This window comes from Numenius arquata, chromosome 1 (assembly GCF_964106895.1).
Source record: "Numenius arquata chromosome 1, bNumArq3.hap1.1, whole genome shotgun sequence".
Classification (NCBI taxonomy): domain Eukaryota; kingdom Metazoa; phylum Chordata; class Aves; order Charadriiformes; family Scolopacidae; genus Numenius; species Numenius arquata.
The window spans coordinates 46327771-46345613 of NC_133576.1; the positions used below are offsets into that span (position 1 = coordinate 46327771).

A 17843-nucleotide genomic window follows, 5' to 3' on the forward strand; every position below is an offset into this window, starting at 1 on the left:
CCATAGGCAGGGACACCTTCCACTAGACCAGGTTACTCAAAGCTCTATCCAACCTGGCCCTGAACATCTCCAGAGAAGGGGCATGCACAGCTTCTCTGGGCAACCTGTTCCAGTGTCTCATCACCCTCACAGTAGAGATTTTTCTTCCTAATATCTCATCTAAATCTCCCTTCTTTCAGTTTAAAACCATTACGCTTCATCCTATCACTACACTCCCTCATAAAGAGTCCCTCCCCACCTTTCCTGTAGGCCTCCTTTAGGTACTAGAAGACTGCTATAAGGTGTCCCTGAAGAATTCTCCAGGCTGAACAGCCCCAACTGTCCCAGCCTGTCTTCATAGGAGAGCTGCTCCAGCCCTCTGATCATCTTCGTGGCCCTCCTCTGGACCTGCTCCAACAGGTCCACCTCCTTCTTATGTTGGGGGCCCCAAAGCTGGATGCAGCACTCCAGGTTGGGACTTACCAGAGTGGAGGAGCAGAATCACCTCCCTCAACGTGCTGGCCACACTTCTGATGCAGCCCAGGATGCGATTGGCTTTCTGGGCTGCAAGCTACATTGCTGGCTCATGTTGAGCTTCTCATCAACCAACATCTCTAAGTCATTTGCCTCAGGGCTGCTCTCAATCCATCCTTTGCCCAGCCCGTACTTGTGCTTGGGATTGCTGTAACCCATGTGCAGTACCTTATACTTGGCCTTGTTGAACTTCATGAGGTTTGCACGGGCCCACCTCTGAAGCCTGTCCAGTCCCTCTGGATGGCATCCCTTCCCTCCAGTGCCACACAGCTTGGTGTCATCAGCAAACTTGCTAAGGGTGCACTCAATCCTACTGTCCATGTCACTGACAAAGATGTTAAACAGCACCAGTCCCACTACTGACCCCTGAGGAATGCCACTCAGAGGTGTCTCTCAGTATGACAAGGTCTTGGAGTTTGATTTAATCATCCTTGAATCAGACAGATTCTTTTCATCAGAGTAAGAATATGTATTCCTGAGCAGAAGTTGAAAAAATGGCATCTTCTATTAATTCAGCCACACCAGTCTCCTGTAACTTTTTATTCAGGTTGTTTGGAGAGATCTCTTTCTCTCTTCTCCATTAACCACTTCTCTTAAAGATTAGGAATTTCTGCATGTAAATGGTCAATCATGTAGCATTGCTTCAGGCAGTGCAAGTATAACTCAGAAAAGCTGTTTTGGGAGGGAGATATTTACGACACTTTTAATGAGGCAAAGGTTCTTGTCTTCCATATCTTCCAGGTAGAAATGCAGTAATAAAAGTTAAAATGTAGATAGTCTCATTAGCCTGCTTTCTTTTGTAAGAAGCTGTGACGAAACGGGAAAAAGGACTTCGCTGAGAGGTTCAAATTAACAATTTATTTGGACTTCACTCCCAGGTCCAATATATCACTATTGCAAATTCTATGTGTACAATGGCGATTACACTATTGCAATTTAAAAGCAATTCGCGGAATACACTATTGCAACCTACAAGTGATCCCGAAAAGTAACAACACAAACCACAAGCGCGCTAGATATTAATACCTTAAAACAGTGCACAAATCATGATCTTAATAGCATGCCATATACCATACGTATGTTTCTTTATCACTTACCCTTTCTCTCTGGTAAGGTCGCTCAATCCCTGGGAAGTTACCCTGTACAGCGTCCTGGACAAGGGGGGGAGGAATCTCCTACAGGCCAGCTGTATCGTTGAAAGATTACCCCCATTTTCCTCCTCAAACCTTGCGGTTTATATTTCCTGATTCTGTGGGGGTGCAGGATTATGCCTGAGTGGATTACACTATCTGGGATATTTACCTCTGGTGGTGTGATGGCTAAGTCTCTGTTGCCAATTTTGTGATGTCTAGCACTCAAAGTCATGGGACTAGTAGTGGGATGGGACTCAGGGCATTTTATTTGTTAAGGGAGTTAAGGCTCCATTCTGTTTCGGTTCTTATTGTGATGCAATCTTGAGACAACCCCGGGCTGAGCCGTTTTTGCAGCTCCCCCCAGGTTATCTCTGCATAGACAAGGCAAGGCAGAGATGAAGCTGAGTCAGATGACAACTCCCTCCACCTCACCTATTGTGCTCTGAAACCGGCTTGGCTGGGTGCTCCCATACAGAAGCTGATATGTATATGGCCTTAATAAGGAAGAGATCACATCTAAAAGTACACAAAAAGGATAAGCAAGCAGCTAGGCAAAGATCTAGAGAACAGACCTTGGGTAAGGCATGAGAGCAATAGGGAAAAATGGGGTAGGGAGCAATATTTTTTTTCACAAATTTTCATCATTTTTTTTGAAGGAAAAGATCAATTTGATCAAAGCAGACTTCACCATTGCAAAATAGAATTGAATGTCTAAAATTATCTGGAACTGCAGTTCCAGATACAGCCCGCAACCACAGTTATGATATTCATAGCTACTACTAATACATACTACATTCATATGAGACCCAAATCTCATATACAATAAAATATCCTAGATGTTAAACACACTAGGTATGGCAATGCAGCTTGCTGCTGACCCCATCAAAAGCAATATATGTACTAGCTAACTGCTTCTTAGGACTAGCAACCTCAGAAAGAAATCCAGTTGAAGTTCTGGTTGATTTCTCACATTCAGAAAATTAGAGGGGAATGAAAAAAAATGTGCACAGACGAGGCAAATAAAAATTATGGCCACTGCCTTCTCCTCTTCCTCTTTTACTCCTTTTTCTTCTCCTTTTATCTAGCCTCCTCTCTCCTCTTACCAGCAACCAGCCTGAACTTCAGAGGTATAAATGAGAGAACTTCAGAGATGTAGCATTCTGCTAAGCATATAAAAAGAAACAGTACCACATGTCCCTTGCCTTGTAACGAATTTCCTCATTTATTCCAAGAGGTGACCTGGCCCCCCATATGATGGTTCAGTCCCTGGCACTCCGACATCCCTTGTCCCTCTGGCATGCTTTCTCCCAGCCAAAATAGAAATTACTGATGATCATGAAGGAATTGCATTCCCATGAAAGAGAACTGCTGCGTGTGTTTTCTGGATATGACTGCTGCAATTATTAATCTAATGGTCACAAAGTAATAAAGGTATCAGGTAAATCAAATGAAAAGTTCATACTTCAGATATGACAACTGTGATAAACTAGTTTCAGCTAGATATTGCTCTTTCTCTAGTTTTTTGTTTTGTTTTGTTTTGTTTTTTCAAATTTAATCTTTCCTTTTACCCAAACTTCCCCTTATGCTGAAATCATGGGGTTTAGTTCACTATTTCTTCAGGTTTTGGGGGCTTTCATCCTAAAGGCTGGACTTCATCTGTCAGTTGGCACACAGCTTGGAGAAAGAGTGGGTAAAATACAAGGAGAAGAGGTATTCAGGTGAAGAGGGCTAGAAAAGGGATCTAAAAAAGGGCGGAAGTATGGAGAGCGCATCTTTAGGGGATGATAGATGAAGCAGAGAGAGATGGGGAGGAAAATGAGGTGGAAGCATATGGAAATTTTTTTAAGGAAGGTGATGAGGGTAGTGAGACATGGGAACAGGTTGCCCAGAGAAGTTGTGGATGGCCCCATCATTGGAAGTGTTCGAGGCTGGGTTGGATGGGGCTTTAAGCAACCTGCTCTAGTGAAAGATGTCCCTGCCCGTGGCAGAGGTGATTGGACTAGATGATCTTCCAAGGTCCCTTATAACCCAAATCATTCTATGATTCTATGAAAAATATAAGGGAACAGAGAATGCTTGTTAGACAGCATACTTTGAAGATGGAGGGTATTTCATCCTGGAGTGTCATGAAGATGCTAGAGCCTTAGCACTGGACATTAAACTTAGTGCCCATGAACAAAGTGTCATTCACTGTGCATGAGATATGTTTGCACGCTTTGACCATCCCTGAACCCAGTTCTCCTGGTGCCACCCTTGTGGTAAAGTAGAAACCTGAGTGATGGAAAATCCTGCTGCGTGCGTAGGGAACCAGCCTAAAGGCTCCAGGTTAATTTGACGACACTGTTGCTTCTGAATGAGCCAGTCCTTTTCCCTGCAGGTGAGTCTGTTGGCGGGTCTCAGCAGATCACTCTCAGTGGGGAGGCCGATCTGGAGGTGCACTGATGCATGTCACCGTTGCACAGCACAAACTGCGGCTGGCACAAGGTGCTGCTCATTGTGAGGTGCTCTCAAAGAAAGCGCTAACTGGACTTCCAGAGTCCATACCACCAGCCTTGGCAGCCACGGGTCCCCTCTGGTGGCCCCGGGGACACAGCAGAGTGCAGAAGCAGACACCAACATTTCCATGGCCTTTGGAGAGCAGAGGGCAGCAAGCTCGGTGGGCTCCGCTCTTCAACCAGAGGTACGAATGGCTCTCTCCCCAAGCCCTCTGCGAGGTAGGAGAGAAAACATCAAGGCACGTGGCTCTCGCCGTGGGTGAGCGGGGCCGGTGCGAGTAGTCAGCCATCATCTGGAGGGTCAGCGGCCCCTCAGCAGGAGCCCTGCTCGCCTCCCCCTCACCGGCCGGCCCTGCGGTCTCCCTCACCGGGCGAGCCCCGGCACGGTCCCAGGGGACACGGCGGGGCGCGTCGCCGCCAGCCCTCGGCCTCACACGGGGCGGCAGGAGGCGGCGCCCATCGTCGGAGCGGAGCGGGGCGGGGCGAGGCGGTGTCCGCCCGGGGGACGGCAGAGCCGGGCCGGAGCCGCCGGTGCAGGGGCAGCGCCATGGCCGAGAGATACGACGTGGTGGTGGTCGGGGGCGGCATCTCAGGTGGGTCCGGCGGTCCGGGGCGAGGGGTTCCTGTCAGTCCCTGGGGAGCCCAGCCTGGGCGGGCGGTCGCCGGGCGGGGTAGCAGCGGCCGGAGCGCAGCCGGCTGGGGTCGCCCAGTGCCCCGCACGCCCGCCCGGCCAGCCGGGGGCAGGCAGCGGCGGTACCGACGGGCGGGCGGACGGACGGAGCATCGCGGCGGCGGGAGAGGCTGCGGTGGTGGCCTCCTCCTCGGCCTGAGCGGGTCTCCTCTGGCAAGCCCGAGGTGCGAGTGCATCCCGACCCTCTGGGGAAGGCTGGCTGAGCCGTCACCGTAGTTCAGGCTGAATGCTACAGGCTGTTATTACCTTTTATGCTATTACCTTTTCTGCTATTATTTTTCCATTATTTTTATTCCATTAATTTTTATTCCATTTTTTATTGTATTAATTTTAATTTTTTAATTATTTTTAATTTTATTATTCTTTTTACTCTTTATTTCATTCTTTATTTTTCATTTTATTATTTATTTTTCATTTTATTTTTCTGGTTCTTCCACTGTCCAACCCCAGCATCCCCCGAACCTGTGTAATTCTCACCAGAGCCCCTGGAAGTTTTGGGCAGGCAAGGCCATATGCGCTCTGCCTCCTCTTCACCGGGTCCAGGGGTGTTAGGCGAAGGCCCTCAGTCACAAGTGACTAATTTAAATCCTGTGGTTCCTTCGGTTTAGAGCAGGTAGAATCATAAAGGAAAAATGCTTGAAATCAGCTGGATCATTTAGTAAGTGTCTAGTTCCTCGTTCAGCACAGGGACGGATTTGAGAGCATGAGCAGTCTGGCAGACATGGGCAGCAGGCATGGAAGCCTTCTTGCGATGAGTGGCAATCTGCTGTTTCTAAACTAATCCTAGCTAGAAGACCTCTGTGCCTGCCCAGAGTGAATCTCTGTCACGCGTTTTGTTCTGAGATACTTGTGTCAAAAAAATTGTGTACATGCAGTAGGGTTTTGGTTTTGTTTTTGTGTTTTTTTTTTTTTTTTCCCTGTGCCTTTGATATATCAAACAGTTGCTTTTTGGCCTATTAGCAATGGAGGTATGCAGTGTGATAGATCCTGTGCTCTATGTCAGTCTCCTCGGTGCATAAAGAGTATGCATATGTCCACAGATCCAAGTAGTATCTTTTGCCAAATTGCAGACAAATTACTCAAGATGTGTTACAAAACATGATTGTAGTCATCCTTTTTTTACATGGCTTTTAATTTCCACTATTTATTTATATATAATTCTAGATGTCTGTTTAACCATTATATTAAGGTGTGCAGCATGCAATTTGAATGACATACAAAATGCAATGAACAAAAGCATTGGCACTATTTCCTAAGGGTGATTCTTTGATAACAAACTGCTGAATAATTATTGAAAGTTTCAAGTATGATTTTGCAATTAGCAAAAACCAACCATCGCTTTTCTGTAAAGCACAGTTCATTCTGAACACAATGTTATGGCTAATTTTTAACTTAACCCGTGTTTCACAGTGAAAGTTGATTACGGAAAATTAACCAGTGTTAACTATCTGCTCGTGCCTTCTAAACAAAAATGTTTCCAGTGGTGTGTTTTTGTACAGCAGTAGTGCTTACAGGTTCCCAGTGTTGAATGAGTCGGAGTGAAAGAGTTAGTGTAACAGGTTTTAATATACCCTTGTTTTTCATGGTTGCCATGGAAATATTCTCATGGCAGGCTTGCACAGCCCACATATGTTTTTCTGAAAGAGCAGTCCGAACAGAGCAGCAGTGCTGTGCCATGTTAAATTGTGTGCTTCACTCTTGGCTACTTGCAGCCAACAGCAAGTGGCGGGGGGGGGTGTAAGGAACCAGTTTTCTCTTTACTCCCTTTTACATCAAATCTTCACCAAAGCACTCTGGATTCGTGCTGTAGAAGCTTTTCTCCTCGCACAAAGGCTGGAAAAATATATATGCACAAAAATTACTAATGACTAAGCACCTCTCCTCAGTCACTTTCCTTTAGCTATGATGTACCACTCCTGATTGACCTCTGTCTTCTGCCCACACACTTCTCTGTAAATCATTGACCTTGCAGCCAGGTGATGAAACTATGGTTTTATATATCCTTGCTCTGATTGAAAATCCCTGCTGACGTGCCAAACTGCAGTAGAGGTCTCTTCTCCTGTCCACTGGAGTGGAGAATATGATTTTTAAAACGGGTTACTCCTTGGAGACCAGGTTTGTTGTTGCTCTGGATTTGATGTGCGTTCCTTCAGAAAGTCACTGTTTTTGAAGCTCAGCCGACTGAGACTCTACTGTTCCTGCCTCTAGGTGAGGAGGGCATCAGTCAGGGCACAACTGTAAAACAGCAGAAAACTCTCGTAACCTTCAGGTGTGCTTGAGTTAGCCGCTACAGCTGTAAGCAAAGCAGGTAATCACAGAAGAAAGAGTTGCTGTGCCCATCTGAGGATGTGAACAAACATGTTGCAGAGAGCACTGCACACTATTCATTTGCAGGGCTCTGACCCTCTTTGGCAGCAGTTCTGCCCATCTTTTTATCCAGATTTAATTAGTAGGGTCAAAAATTTGAAGAGTACAAAACCTGATAATGGAATAACAGTGCAGAGGCTTTCACAACCCTGTTCTCTGAAGGGGCCGATGTTTTATCTGAAGATACCAGTTCCTTTGCTGAATCATTTTCAGTGTCCTTCATTGCAGGTTTGTTGAAAAGCAAAGAATAAAACTAAAGAACTGGCTAATATAAGTGTTACGTAATTAAAATCTACTCAAAATTAATCTTCATTGATTTCTTTCAGGTCTAAAAAAATAGTCTGAGGCTTCTCTGAAGATTTCAGATCACCTCAATACAGCTGATGACAGCAAAGACCTTTAAAGAATAGGAGGGTTTACTAAGGAGTAGATTCTGTTTCATGGGTAAAACTTCTGCTGAAATCCTTGAAATTTTTGTGAATGGTGTAGGTGATAGAGGAATATTTTAAAAGAAAATTTCCCAACTTAAAAATGCATATATGAAGATGCTTAGCCGCACACTGTATATAGTATGCCTGGTACTAAAGAATATTTAGATCAGAAACATAAAAGGTCCTTATAGGTATCATGACAGGTTCTTCTGTTTGCTCAAAACTAGCTCTTTTTATTTGAAGGGCTCCTCAAGCACAGGAATGGAAATGACTATGAGAAAACTATGACATTGTGTCATCAAACTTGCTTATCTTCTTAATAGAGACACCGATGACAGAAATTTTCTTAAATCAAATCTTGGAATCTGTTCAGAGGTTTCATTTAAAAACTTCCTCCACATGTTTTCAAAAGTGCCTTCCTGTCCCTGCTTTTGCCAGGGGGACCTCTTTCCTTTTTTTGTTTTCAAATAAGTTACCAGATTTTATCCTAATGTTATGCCAGTTCTACTTAAGAAAATGCTTCTTCTAAATTTCTGGTGCACAGATTTTACAATCAAAGTGAGGTCAATTGTTTTTATTTTTTTTTCCCTGAAAGGTGAAGCCTTTTCTTAGTTATGTTGAATGTTATTTGAAGTATGCTTAGTGTTTTCCTGTTCACAAGCAGCCTGTCATGTTCCTATAAGTTTAGAACCAAAACCTACTGTAAGATAAAATATTTCTGTTGAAACATTAGGTTTTAAAAATATTTAGATACCTATGATTCTGTTACTGATTTATGACTGTGCTCTGTACTCTTCTTCTTAAGCCTTGCTTTGCATTTGTATGATGATCTAATACACTGTGTAATTACAGTAGCTCTCACTGCCATCTGTGGTGCCAGTTTCAAATTACTTAAAAAAACAAACCAAACCAACAAAAACCCCCCAAACCAGATCAGGTGTTTTGGGGGCTATTATCTGAAGATGTTCGATCTGTTTTAAAATAGACTGAAGCAGAGAAAAAAATTGTTTTTCAAAACAAAACTGGGACATGTTGTAAGAAAAGTATACATGAGACGCATAACTTCCACTAGTTACTTGATTCTTTTTGCTGTCTGGTAGTAATTTACAGTGTCATAATACTCCTCCTTTGAAAAGATAGTTTGCCAAAGGAGACACTATTTTTGGAGAACATTACTAGTCTAGCAGTCCTGTACGAGATGCCCATTTGGAGAGGAAAAACCCCAGACCAAAATGAAACATGAGCATGGATGAAATAGCTGTGCATGATGAAATAGAATGGATCCATCTGTGGGAAGACTGTGCCCCTCTCTGAAGAGTGTGACCACCCTCTCTGTGGTGCACTCGGGCAAAGGGAATCTGGGACATTTCCCTGTCAGTTGGCATGATGAAGCTCTCCATTCACGTTTTCAGTCATCTGTCTCTGTATCTGCCATCAGGGAGTTCTTCCTTTTGTATTCAACTACTCTCACGGCTACTGCAAAGGAGTATGAGACAGTTGGGTGGAGCCTGCCATTTGTCTTGTAGATTCTTCAGAAAAAAAACTTGGCAATGCACAGTAAACAGGACAGAAAGCAGCTGCATAATGTTGTGAAATAGTTTGGTAGCCTAGGCAGCAGGGATAGCACTTGTAATTCACTAACTGATACCTCCTCATTGGTCTGAAAGTTGATTTGATAAGAAGCTTTCCAGTCTACCTGCAGGAGCCATCTCATCTCCAAAGGCTCAGAGTGATGCTTCATTAAGGAAAGCTTTTCCATTAGCTTATTTAACTGTTATAAAAGGGTGGTATTAGGGAAAGTTCATTCAGTCTGTTCAGCAAAATGTGAAAAACACCCTGGAAGGGACAAAAAAGGTAAGTTAGGGTGCCAAAACTTTCGGCAAGGGGTTCCCAGGTAGCTATTATGGAAATAAATGGTAGAGAACCCAAGTTTGTGGGTACCAGTTGATATTAGGGTTACAAACTGTAAAGTCCACAGGATTTTCTTTTTTGTACTGCTGAATTTGTGTATTTTTTTGATAAACAAGATGAGACACAGGAGAGGCTGAAAGTTCTTTGTAAGAAAGTGCAGTGCATTGTTTACTTGGACAACCACCTGCAGTGGTGCTTTTAGTTCATTAGATTTGTCAGAGTCTAGTCTAGCACTTGACTAGAACCTAATCACACTGCAGGTGGTGGTAGGTATTCATCTGCATTAGTGTATTGGTTCGGATCAAGCGTGTACTCTGAGCTAATCTCCTGATTGACCCTACTTATTGCTCCACAGTGTGCAGGCTCAGAGCATATGCATTGGATTCCTTTTTGCATGACACCAAATGGGAAGATGTGTTCTAGGAACTCACCTTTTGAGGTCTAACCCCTAATGGAATGTTCAGCTTGTAGGACCATACAAGAGCTACTCTGAAATAAAGCCCCTTTCATGCATATAGTATGGATACTGGGTATTCAGGATACAACTGTTTTACTTTGCAGATCTTCTGCTGTTCTGCACTTTTTGCGAACATAGACATTGCAAGCTTCCTGTCTTGGGATACTTTTAGCTTTGCAGATCAAAGGTAGTAACGTGGGAAGAGTAAACATTTACATTTTGTGCTCATCTTCCATGAAGACATGGTTAAAAATTATTTACTTGGTCATCCTGACCACGGATGTGCATTTACATCCTCTGTCTCCATCCTTTATGTCTTCTTCTTTCCTACTTTTTTTCTGTCTTTAATTTTCTTGTAGCATCAAGAGATTGCCAAAAAGATCACATTCTGTCTACTTGTGGATTTGTATTTGCTCATTTTACTCCTTGGCACCATCAAGGACAGGAGTAATTTTAAAGACGTGATTCAGCACGCTTCCCCCCACTCTAGCAAGCGACCTTGGTGTCAGCCTCCAGCAAATAGCAAGATGTCAGTCGCCATGGGGATATGAGTCTGGGTCAGATGCTGGTGCCTGCAGTCCTAGAGGCTGTGAGGAGCAGTCCACTGCTCTGTCTCTATCCTGGGGGTTTTCAGGCTGTCTGACATCTCAGGAGTACGCGAGGACTTAAGGGCAACTGGTGAGTGGAGGTAGTCTTACGGAAAGGTGGAGAACTCAGGAAGAAAGCTAAGTAGGCATGTTTGTACTGCCTAAGTAGGCAATGCGGGCTTGCACAGCCCTGATAGTCCCAGAGGTAAACTTCCAGCGCTGCTTTTAGTATCAAAAACCAGCAGAGAATTTGCTCTATATTTATGTATCTTACACAGCAGCTAATGACAATGAATTAGGTCTTATGCATAATTTAGTCAATTGAGAAGGCTTTTCTTCAGAAGTTACTATTCAGTATGTAAACAATCTGGGTGATTTTGGCACATTTCCCACTGGCACAGTTTCCTTCTCTATAGCACAACTGACAGCTGTAGTTAAGTAGTTCTGTTACTTAAAGATAAAAAGCCATATTGTCTCACTGGCCCTTCCCAGAAGAGGATTCGCTTGCTTTTGTGTTTTGTCTCAGTTCCATAGCAGCTACTTCACAGAGTGCACTGATACAATGGTGAAATTTAGCATGGTTATAAAAGTTTGCTGAGCAATACCATAATGGATTGAAGATCTTCCTTTGGTTTTCCTTTACAGAGAATGTGTCTTGATGCACTTACAAAGCTCTCAGTTACATTTCTGAAATCAGTCATCATTCATAGAATCATAGAATAGTTGGGGTTGGAAGGGACCTATAAAGGTAATTTAGTTCATCCCCCCTGCAGTGAGCAGGGACATCTTCAACTAGATCAGCTTGCTCAGAGCCCTGTCCAGCCTGACCTTGGATGTGTTCAGGGATGGGGCATCTATTACCTCTCCGGGCAACCTGTTCCAGTGTTTCACCACCTTCATCGTGAAAAGCTTCTTCCTTATATCTAATCTATATCTACCCTCTTTTAGTTCAAAGCCATTAGCCCTTGTCCTATTGCAAGAGGCCCTGCTAAAAAGTTTGTCCCCATCTTTCTTAAAAGCCTCCTTTAAGTACTGAAAGGCCACAGTAAGGTCTCCCCGGAGCCTTGTCTTCTCCAGGCTGAACAACCCCAGCTCTCTCAGCCTGTCTTCACAGGAGAGATGCCCCAGCCCTCTGATTGTTTTTGTGGCCCTGCTCTGGACCCGCTCCAACAGTTCTATGTCTTTGCCATACTGAGGACTCCAGAGCTTTAGCTGGGCTTAAATTTCTTGAGGAGATTCCATTCATCTCATTACAGTTTCAATCATTTAATTTTTGTATAGCCATTTTTGAACTTAACATTATTTTCCTTCTGGGCTGATAACCTATTTCATTCTTGTAAACTTACGTCAGATATTAAGGTTCTTGCTGCCTTGTGAGGTGGTTTGTCAAAGTGTGATCGTTCATCTAATTGACTAGCTTTATTTCCCTACAGACTAATTTGTGTCTAAGGTTTATAATTTTGTAATGTTGTGTGATCCTTGTTTAAAGTTTTTTTCTGCTGATTTCAGTGGTCAATGAGAATGCAATACAGCATGTTGGCATTTAAACTGTGAATCTCTAGTGTTCTTTTAAATAACCTACCCACACACTTGGATTTTGCACAACCTTTCCTGTCCTGTTAGTTTTCTGTTCGAGCAGCTTGCTTAAAAGTAATGTCAGTGTGAAGTCCCTTAGAAACTTTATTTGCTCTACAATCCATTATTATGACCAGTATTTGGGGCTGGGGTGCTGTAGGGAACAGAAAGAGGAATGGGTGTCAATATCTCAGTTGTGGAGACCCTGAGTTAGCAAAATAGGAGATGCTGGTAAGTGCCTGTCAAGCCACAGAGGAGTTGCATTGACTTACTCAAGAAACAGTGATAATATTATTTATGGGAAGAGCAGGCTTCCAAGGAGAGAAAGAGTGAAATATTTTCAGGGACAAAGCTGCCCAAGGGAATTCAACCCATTTTTTAATTCTCTCCCCTCTCTTCCTCCATCCCCTATCCTCCTTTGTGCTGCCCTCACTGCTAGGCAGATGTTCCCTAGCAGATATGTGGGACTGCTGTACCCCTGCCACCCACAGCCCCACAGGACTCTTCTACCTGGACTTAGTGTTAGGAGGGATGCTCTTGGTGGCATCAGGAGAATTAGCAGCTATGGATAGAGAGCAGAGAATTGCTTAGGGAAAGACGGACATCAGGGTTTTTTTTGTGGGGGGACTGTGTGTGTGTAGAAGAAGGGAGGGCAAGGGACAGGATGGGGACACACAAAGTGCAGACAATCCCTGTAAGAAAGGGTAGTGCAGTCTAGAAAGTTTCAGACCTTGTGAGCTACTTCTGGTAACTGTTGTATATAGCAAAATACATCATAGATGCGCTGATTTTTAACACTGACGTAACACTGAGGAGTCTCTGTGTTCATTAGAGCCTCTGTCATCTTGTGGTTACAAGGATTAGGCTATGGTGGTGACCGCTGTTTGGCACTTCATGTTTCAGGTGGTTAAAGAGTTCCATGAAGTTTTTATTAATTTGAAACCTGTTCATCTTACAAATATGACTTTGTACTATACAAATTCTTCGCATTTTTCAGTTTCAACCATATAACTCAGCTGGGAGTGAGGGAGGTGGGGAGGAAAGATGCCTTTGTAGCCTCCTGCGTCCCAGCCAGCTGGTCTTTATCTTGATGGTATAATTCATATATAAAGCATTGAATGCAGTCTGTTTGGTTGACTGCACACGGCCACAGCTGATCAAACAGCCAGTTCATACTATGCATCATGATTATCTGGATAGCTTGCATATAAACTCGTGTCCTGTTTGCTTGAGTGATAGATCTGTGTTTGAATGCATTAAATACTGGAGCAAGACACCTCTTTTGTTCCAATATGAGTTATTTTTTTATGAGGCTAACTTGACCAGAGGCTGAATCAGTGACTTATGCTAAACAGTGAGCACAAATGGGGAAAGAGTGTAAATTCTTTTATTTTGCACCTTAGATAATTTTCTTTTCTTCTGTGCTTCCTTCACTGTTTTTTTTTTCCATGCATTATATCATAACGGTACAAAACTAATGGTAGCATTTTTTCTTTCATAACACTGATATTTTTATGAACTGTTTGGCTCAAACTTTCTCCTGCCTGCACTTAGAGATGGAGGGAAGACAGTCACTTGAAAATCTTATTCAGGGGTTCCCTTTTGGCCTTCTCTGGATAACATCTATGTTGTCAGCCTTTGGTGTCTCAGCCTGGTTCATCCTGAGCTGGCCATCAAGAAATGAAGTGGTCTTTTTGGGATATCAGCAAAGAGCTGACTGACATGTAAAGTGATTATACAGGATGCTGGGAAGTGGTGGGATTTGTCTTCATTTTTCAGTTATTCAAATAGATAAAATGTTTACAAATCCTTTTAAGCTTTACAAGTGAGTAGTATCTAGCCTGCGTGTTAATGTGTATGTACGCTTAACTATGTATATGTGTGCTATGATGATGATAGGAATTTCAGTGACCAGAGGGTCACTGGGGCATGACTTGGTGGATATTTAAAAGTGCACTGTGATATGCTCAATATAAACCCATAATTATTAAGTGCAACTGGGTAGAAATAGTTGGCTGAAGATCAAGGAAAACATGAAACAAGATGGATAGCCATGGAATGAGGGCATGGTGGCTCTGCTGGGGGCTTTTCTAGCCGCCACAAGAAGTGACCTTCTCTAGATAGATGCCTGTGAGTCACCAGATATTGAGAAATCTGGGAAATTACATGTTATTCTTTAATGTCAAGATGTGAGAATGATAGTCTGTTTATTTTTTAAGTTCACGTCTTCTATTTGATCGTGCATTTTGAGCATTTACTTTCAGGGGACTAAAAAAATGAGAATTCTTTCCTTGAGAACATGCAAGACTTAGCAAAATAGATAAGCTTTTCTCTTCAGAGGCAACTGCTGCATAATTTTGCAAAATTTTCCAGACGTAGCTTAGTCTTTTTTTCCCCACATTTCTGTGTATGGAAGGCAAAACTCTTCTTCAGAGTAAATCTGTCTGGCATTTTGTTTGCTTGTATATCTCTCTGTAATAATAATGCCTAAAAGGATGCTTTTAGTAAACTGCCTATATAGCCTCAGCCAGTTCATTGTGCTAAGCTTTGTTTGTTCCAATGCTACGGTGTTTGTTGTAGTTCTACCTTTTCTTTCAGTTCTCTGTATCTCCTCTACTTCTTCCCTCTGTCTGTTATGTTTTGAGGCAACCTAGGTTGTAAACTCGAAGAAAGGGGTGACCTAAGGCAAAGGAGGCCCTGAGACTGAAGCTGCGAGATAATATTACAGTACAGATGATAATAATAATGCAATTAACTTTAACTCTTCAGTATATCCCAGGGCCATAACAAAGGGCATGCAGAATGTGCATTGTTTGGTTTTTTTTTTACCTGACTGGAGCCTAGAAGCAGAATTCTGACTCTTTCTTTCAAAGTGAGGTGGGCATTGAATGGGGGTACCCTCCATGTGTAAGACATGACAGTGGAATGAACAGAATACTGAATAAATGATCGATACTAGACATGAAATGCTGGAGTGCCCAGTTTCATCAGTCCAAAGTTTAATTGGAAACTTCAATTGTAAAAATGCAGTGGAAACTAAAGAGAAGCCCTGGGCAAGAGCAGAACAGCTGTGGCTTCAGCGCTTGAGCCTGGGCGCCACCGCACTGAAGGTGTTGGATTTCCACCCAAACGCAACAAGCTTTCTTCATGCCATGCTTGGCCAGGCTTGAACTTAAGGTACCACCATTTTGCTCATCTCACTCACAACTGGCCAGACTCTATAGCACTTAACCAGGTGCAACGCCTATGGCAAATGTAGGCTGAATGTTTTTAATGTTGGTTTTAAGAACTCTGCTTTATAAATACTGCTCCCTGCACACTGGATGAATCATCTAGGAGCACTTTCAGGGAGAAGAGATCACAGAAAGTTGGGACTAGAGTTTATGCTCACGTAGAGTCGCATTAACTCATGGGGACACTCATACTGACCTCAGTGACAAGGTTACAGAACCAGTGATCAGACAGAGAAAACCTCATTGTCTAACCTTGTCTAGACAATGAAATGCTAACAGAAATAATTATATTTGCTTATAGAGTGCTGTATCCTAGCCAGAAATGTTATGTCCTTTGTACAAATATTTTAAGTAAATATGCATTTTAAGCAGATAGGCAGATTGATAATGTCTTTTTTTACTCCTTGGGGTTTCTGAAATTGTGATTTTATTATTTTTTTAAGTTCTCTGGTGTTGTGATATTCATTTTAGTGGCAATCATTGCTGCACAGTGATAAAGCTTAGGAAGAGAGAGCATCTCACCCCATGGTCAAAATACTTGCATCAAAAAAGAGTTGCTTTGATATGTTTAACTGTACTGTTCAGCAAATGAAAATAAGACATCGAGAATAACCAAGAGCAACAATTTACAGAGAACCAGCTCTACCATGTTTTTAGGTACTGAACGATAATTCTTGTATCTTTCTTCTATGAGATTGAGTCAGATATCTAAAGTACTTTTGTAAAGGTGGCCCAAATTTGAGAATTTAAAAGGTTACCTTCACCCTGAAAGCATATGGGTGTAGGTGACGGGCTAAATTAATAAAAGGTATTGTCGGATTGCGGTATCTTGTTGTCCTTGTAGCCCTTTGCTTTTCAGAAGTATGGTCACCTAGACAACTCTTGGAGCAATCTGATGCTATGTACCTTGTCTTGCAGAGAACTAAGAAAGCAGTGAAGTGGGAAAAGCGACTATTGTTCATGCTCAGCATTTTTGATAGCAATGTGTCAGCCTGATGTGAACTGAGTTTCAGGCAGTGTGCTCTTACCTATTGCTGCTGTAGTGCTCCCTTTACAATTCTGAGCATGTTCCTTGAATTTGTAAGGGGATAATACTCTTCACAAGAGCAAAATCCCTTGACCTTTCCGTAATGTGAGAAATGTTACAAAAATGCCTCTTTCACCTTAGCTCACCCAGACCCTGGCCAATACTGGCTTTGCTTTTTTTGTTGTTGTTGTTTTGTTTTTTATTTTGCTTACAATCCTTATCTATAATGCCTTTACAGGCATTATTGTCTCAAGCCATTATTTCAATTAAAACATTTTAGCTGGCTAATGATGAGTGACAGAGTTAAAGGTGAGCAGCGCCAGGTTCAATCTCTCAGTAGCAGACCAGTAATCGGATTGTGTTTATTAGAGCAGTCAACACAAACAAAACCAATGCTATTAAATTGCAGTTTCTAACACAGTAATGCAATAAAGAAACTGTGGAAGACTTGAAGGAGAAAACCCACTGGTGGAAAATGGCTGCTAGCTAAGCAGATAAGAACATGCCTTTTCTCTGGTTCTGCTCTCCATCCCTTCAGTATCGCAGCGGTACGCAAACTGTGTTATGCTAATGGCACTGAACTAGCAGAATGTTTTTGGGACATTTCTTAAATGGAGGTCAGAGAACCCTGAGTATAAACAAGAAGGGGTTTTATTTGAATTTTAGAGTAATTAGGCCTAAGCAACAGCAAACAGGATTCTTCCATTAACTGATCTAATTTTTAGATGCTAGGAACTTACCCAGAGGGTATTCCTGGTCAAAGGAGTGCTTTTCTGCTTTGCCCACAATTTACCTCAACTGCTTGGAGCATATTCCTCTTTATTTCTTCATATTGCCCTAGGTCAAACACTGCAACTCTGTGGACCAGTAACAATGGGGTTCTCCTCAAAATTTCTTCTGTAGTGTTAAGACAGCAGGATTTTGTTTCACTGGGTTCAGTGCACCAGTTTTGGCCAAACTCGTTTATCTGCTGTATGCATTTTGTATGTGTTTCTGAGCATCAGAGATGGTAGGTAAGGGTTACTAATAGTGAAAGTTGTGTTTCCTGTGTGTTCCCACAGCATTACCAGCTTATATAACTTTTTGTAGGCTTTGACTGATTTTCTGGTTTTACTTAGTGTTTCAGCTGCTTAAGGTTTTCTGATTTTTGTGAGACTCATCACTTCCATTAAGCAAAGAAATTAAATTCCTGGCCCCTCTAGTCAAAATGAGAAGTAGACTCAAAATCAAGGAGAAGAATACAAATCTTGAGATTTCTAAAATAACAGCTTCAAGATGTTAAATGTCCATGTCCAAAGGTGGTCTGACTAATATTTTTGAATACTTATGTTAAGAAATGCTTGAGTTCATTTACCCTATTGATCTTGAACTCCTTATTTGTTTATATATAATCGATTATGGTATGTTTCCCTTTCTTGCTATC

General features: G+C 42.5%; 1 protein-coding gene across 1 annotated transcript in view; it reads left to right on the forward strand.

Annotated features, from left to right (window-relative positions):
* The first annotated feature begins 4626 nt into the window (after positions 1–4626).
* MAOB (monoamine oxidase B) overlaps positions 4627–17843 on the forward strand; it is a 57543-nt gene continuing 44326 nt past the window's right edge. The window contains exon 1 of the mRNA XM_074159006.1: positions 4627–4734. Within this exon, the coding sequence (XP_074015107.1) occupies positions 4689–4734 (46 nt within the window). The 5' untranslated portion in view covers positions 4627–4688. The remainder of the gene's footprint in view (positions 4735–17843) is intronic.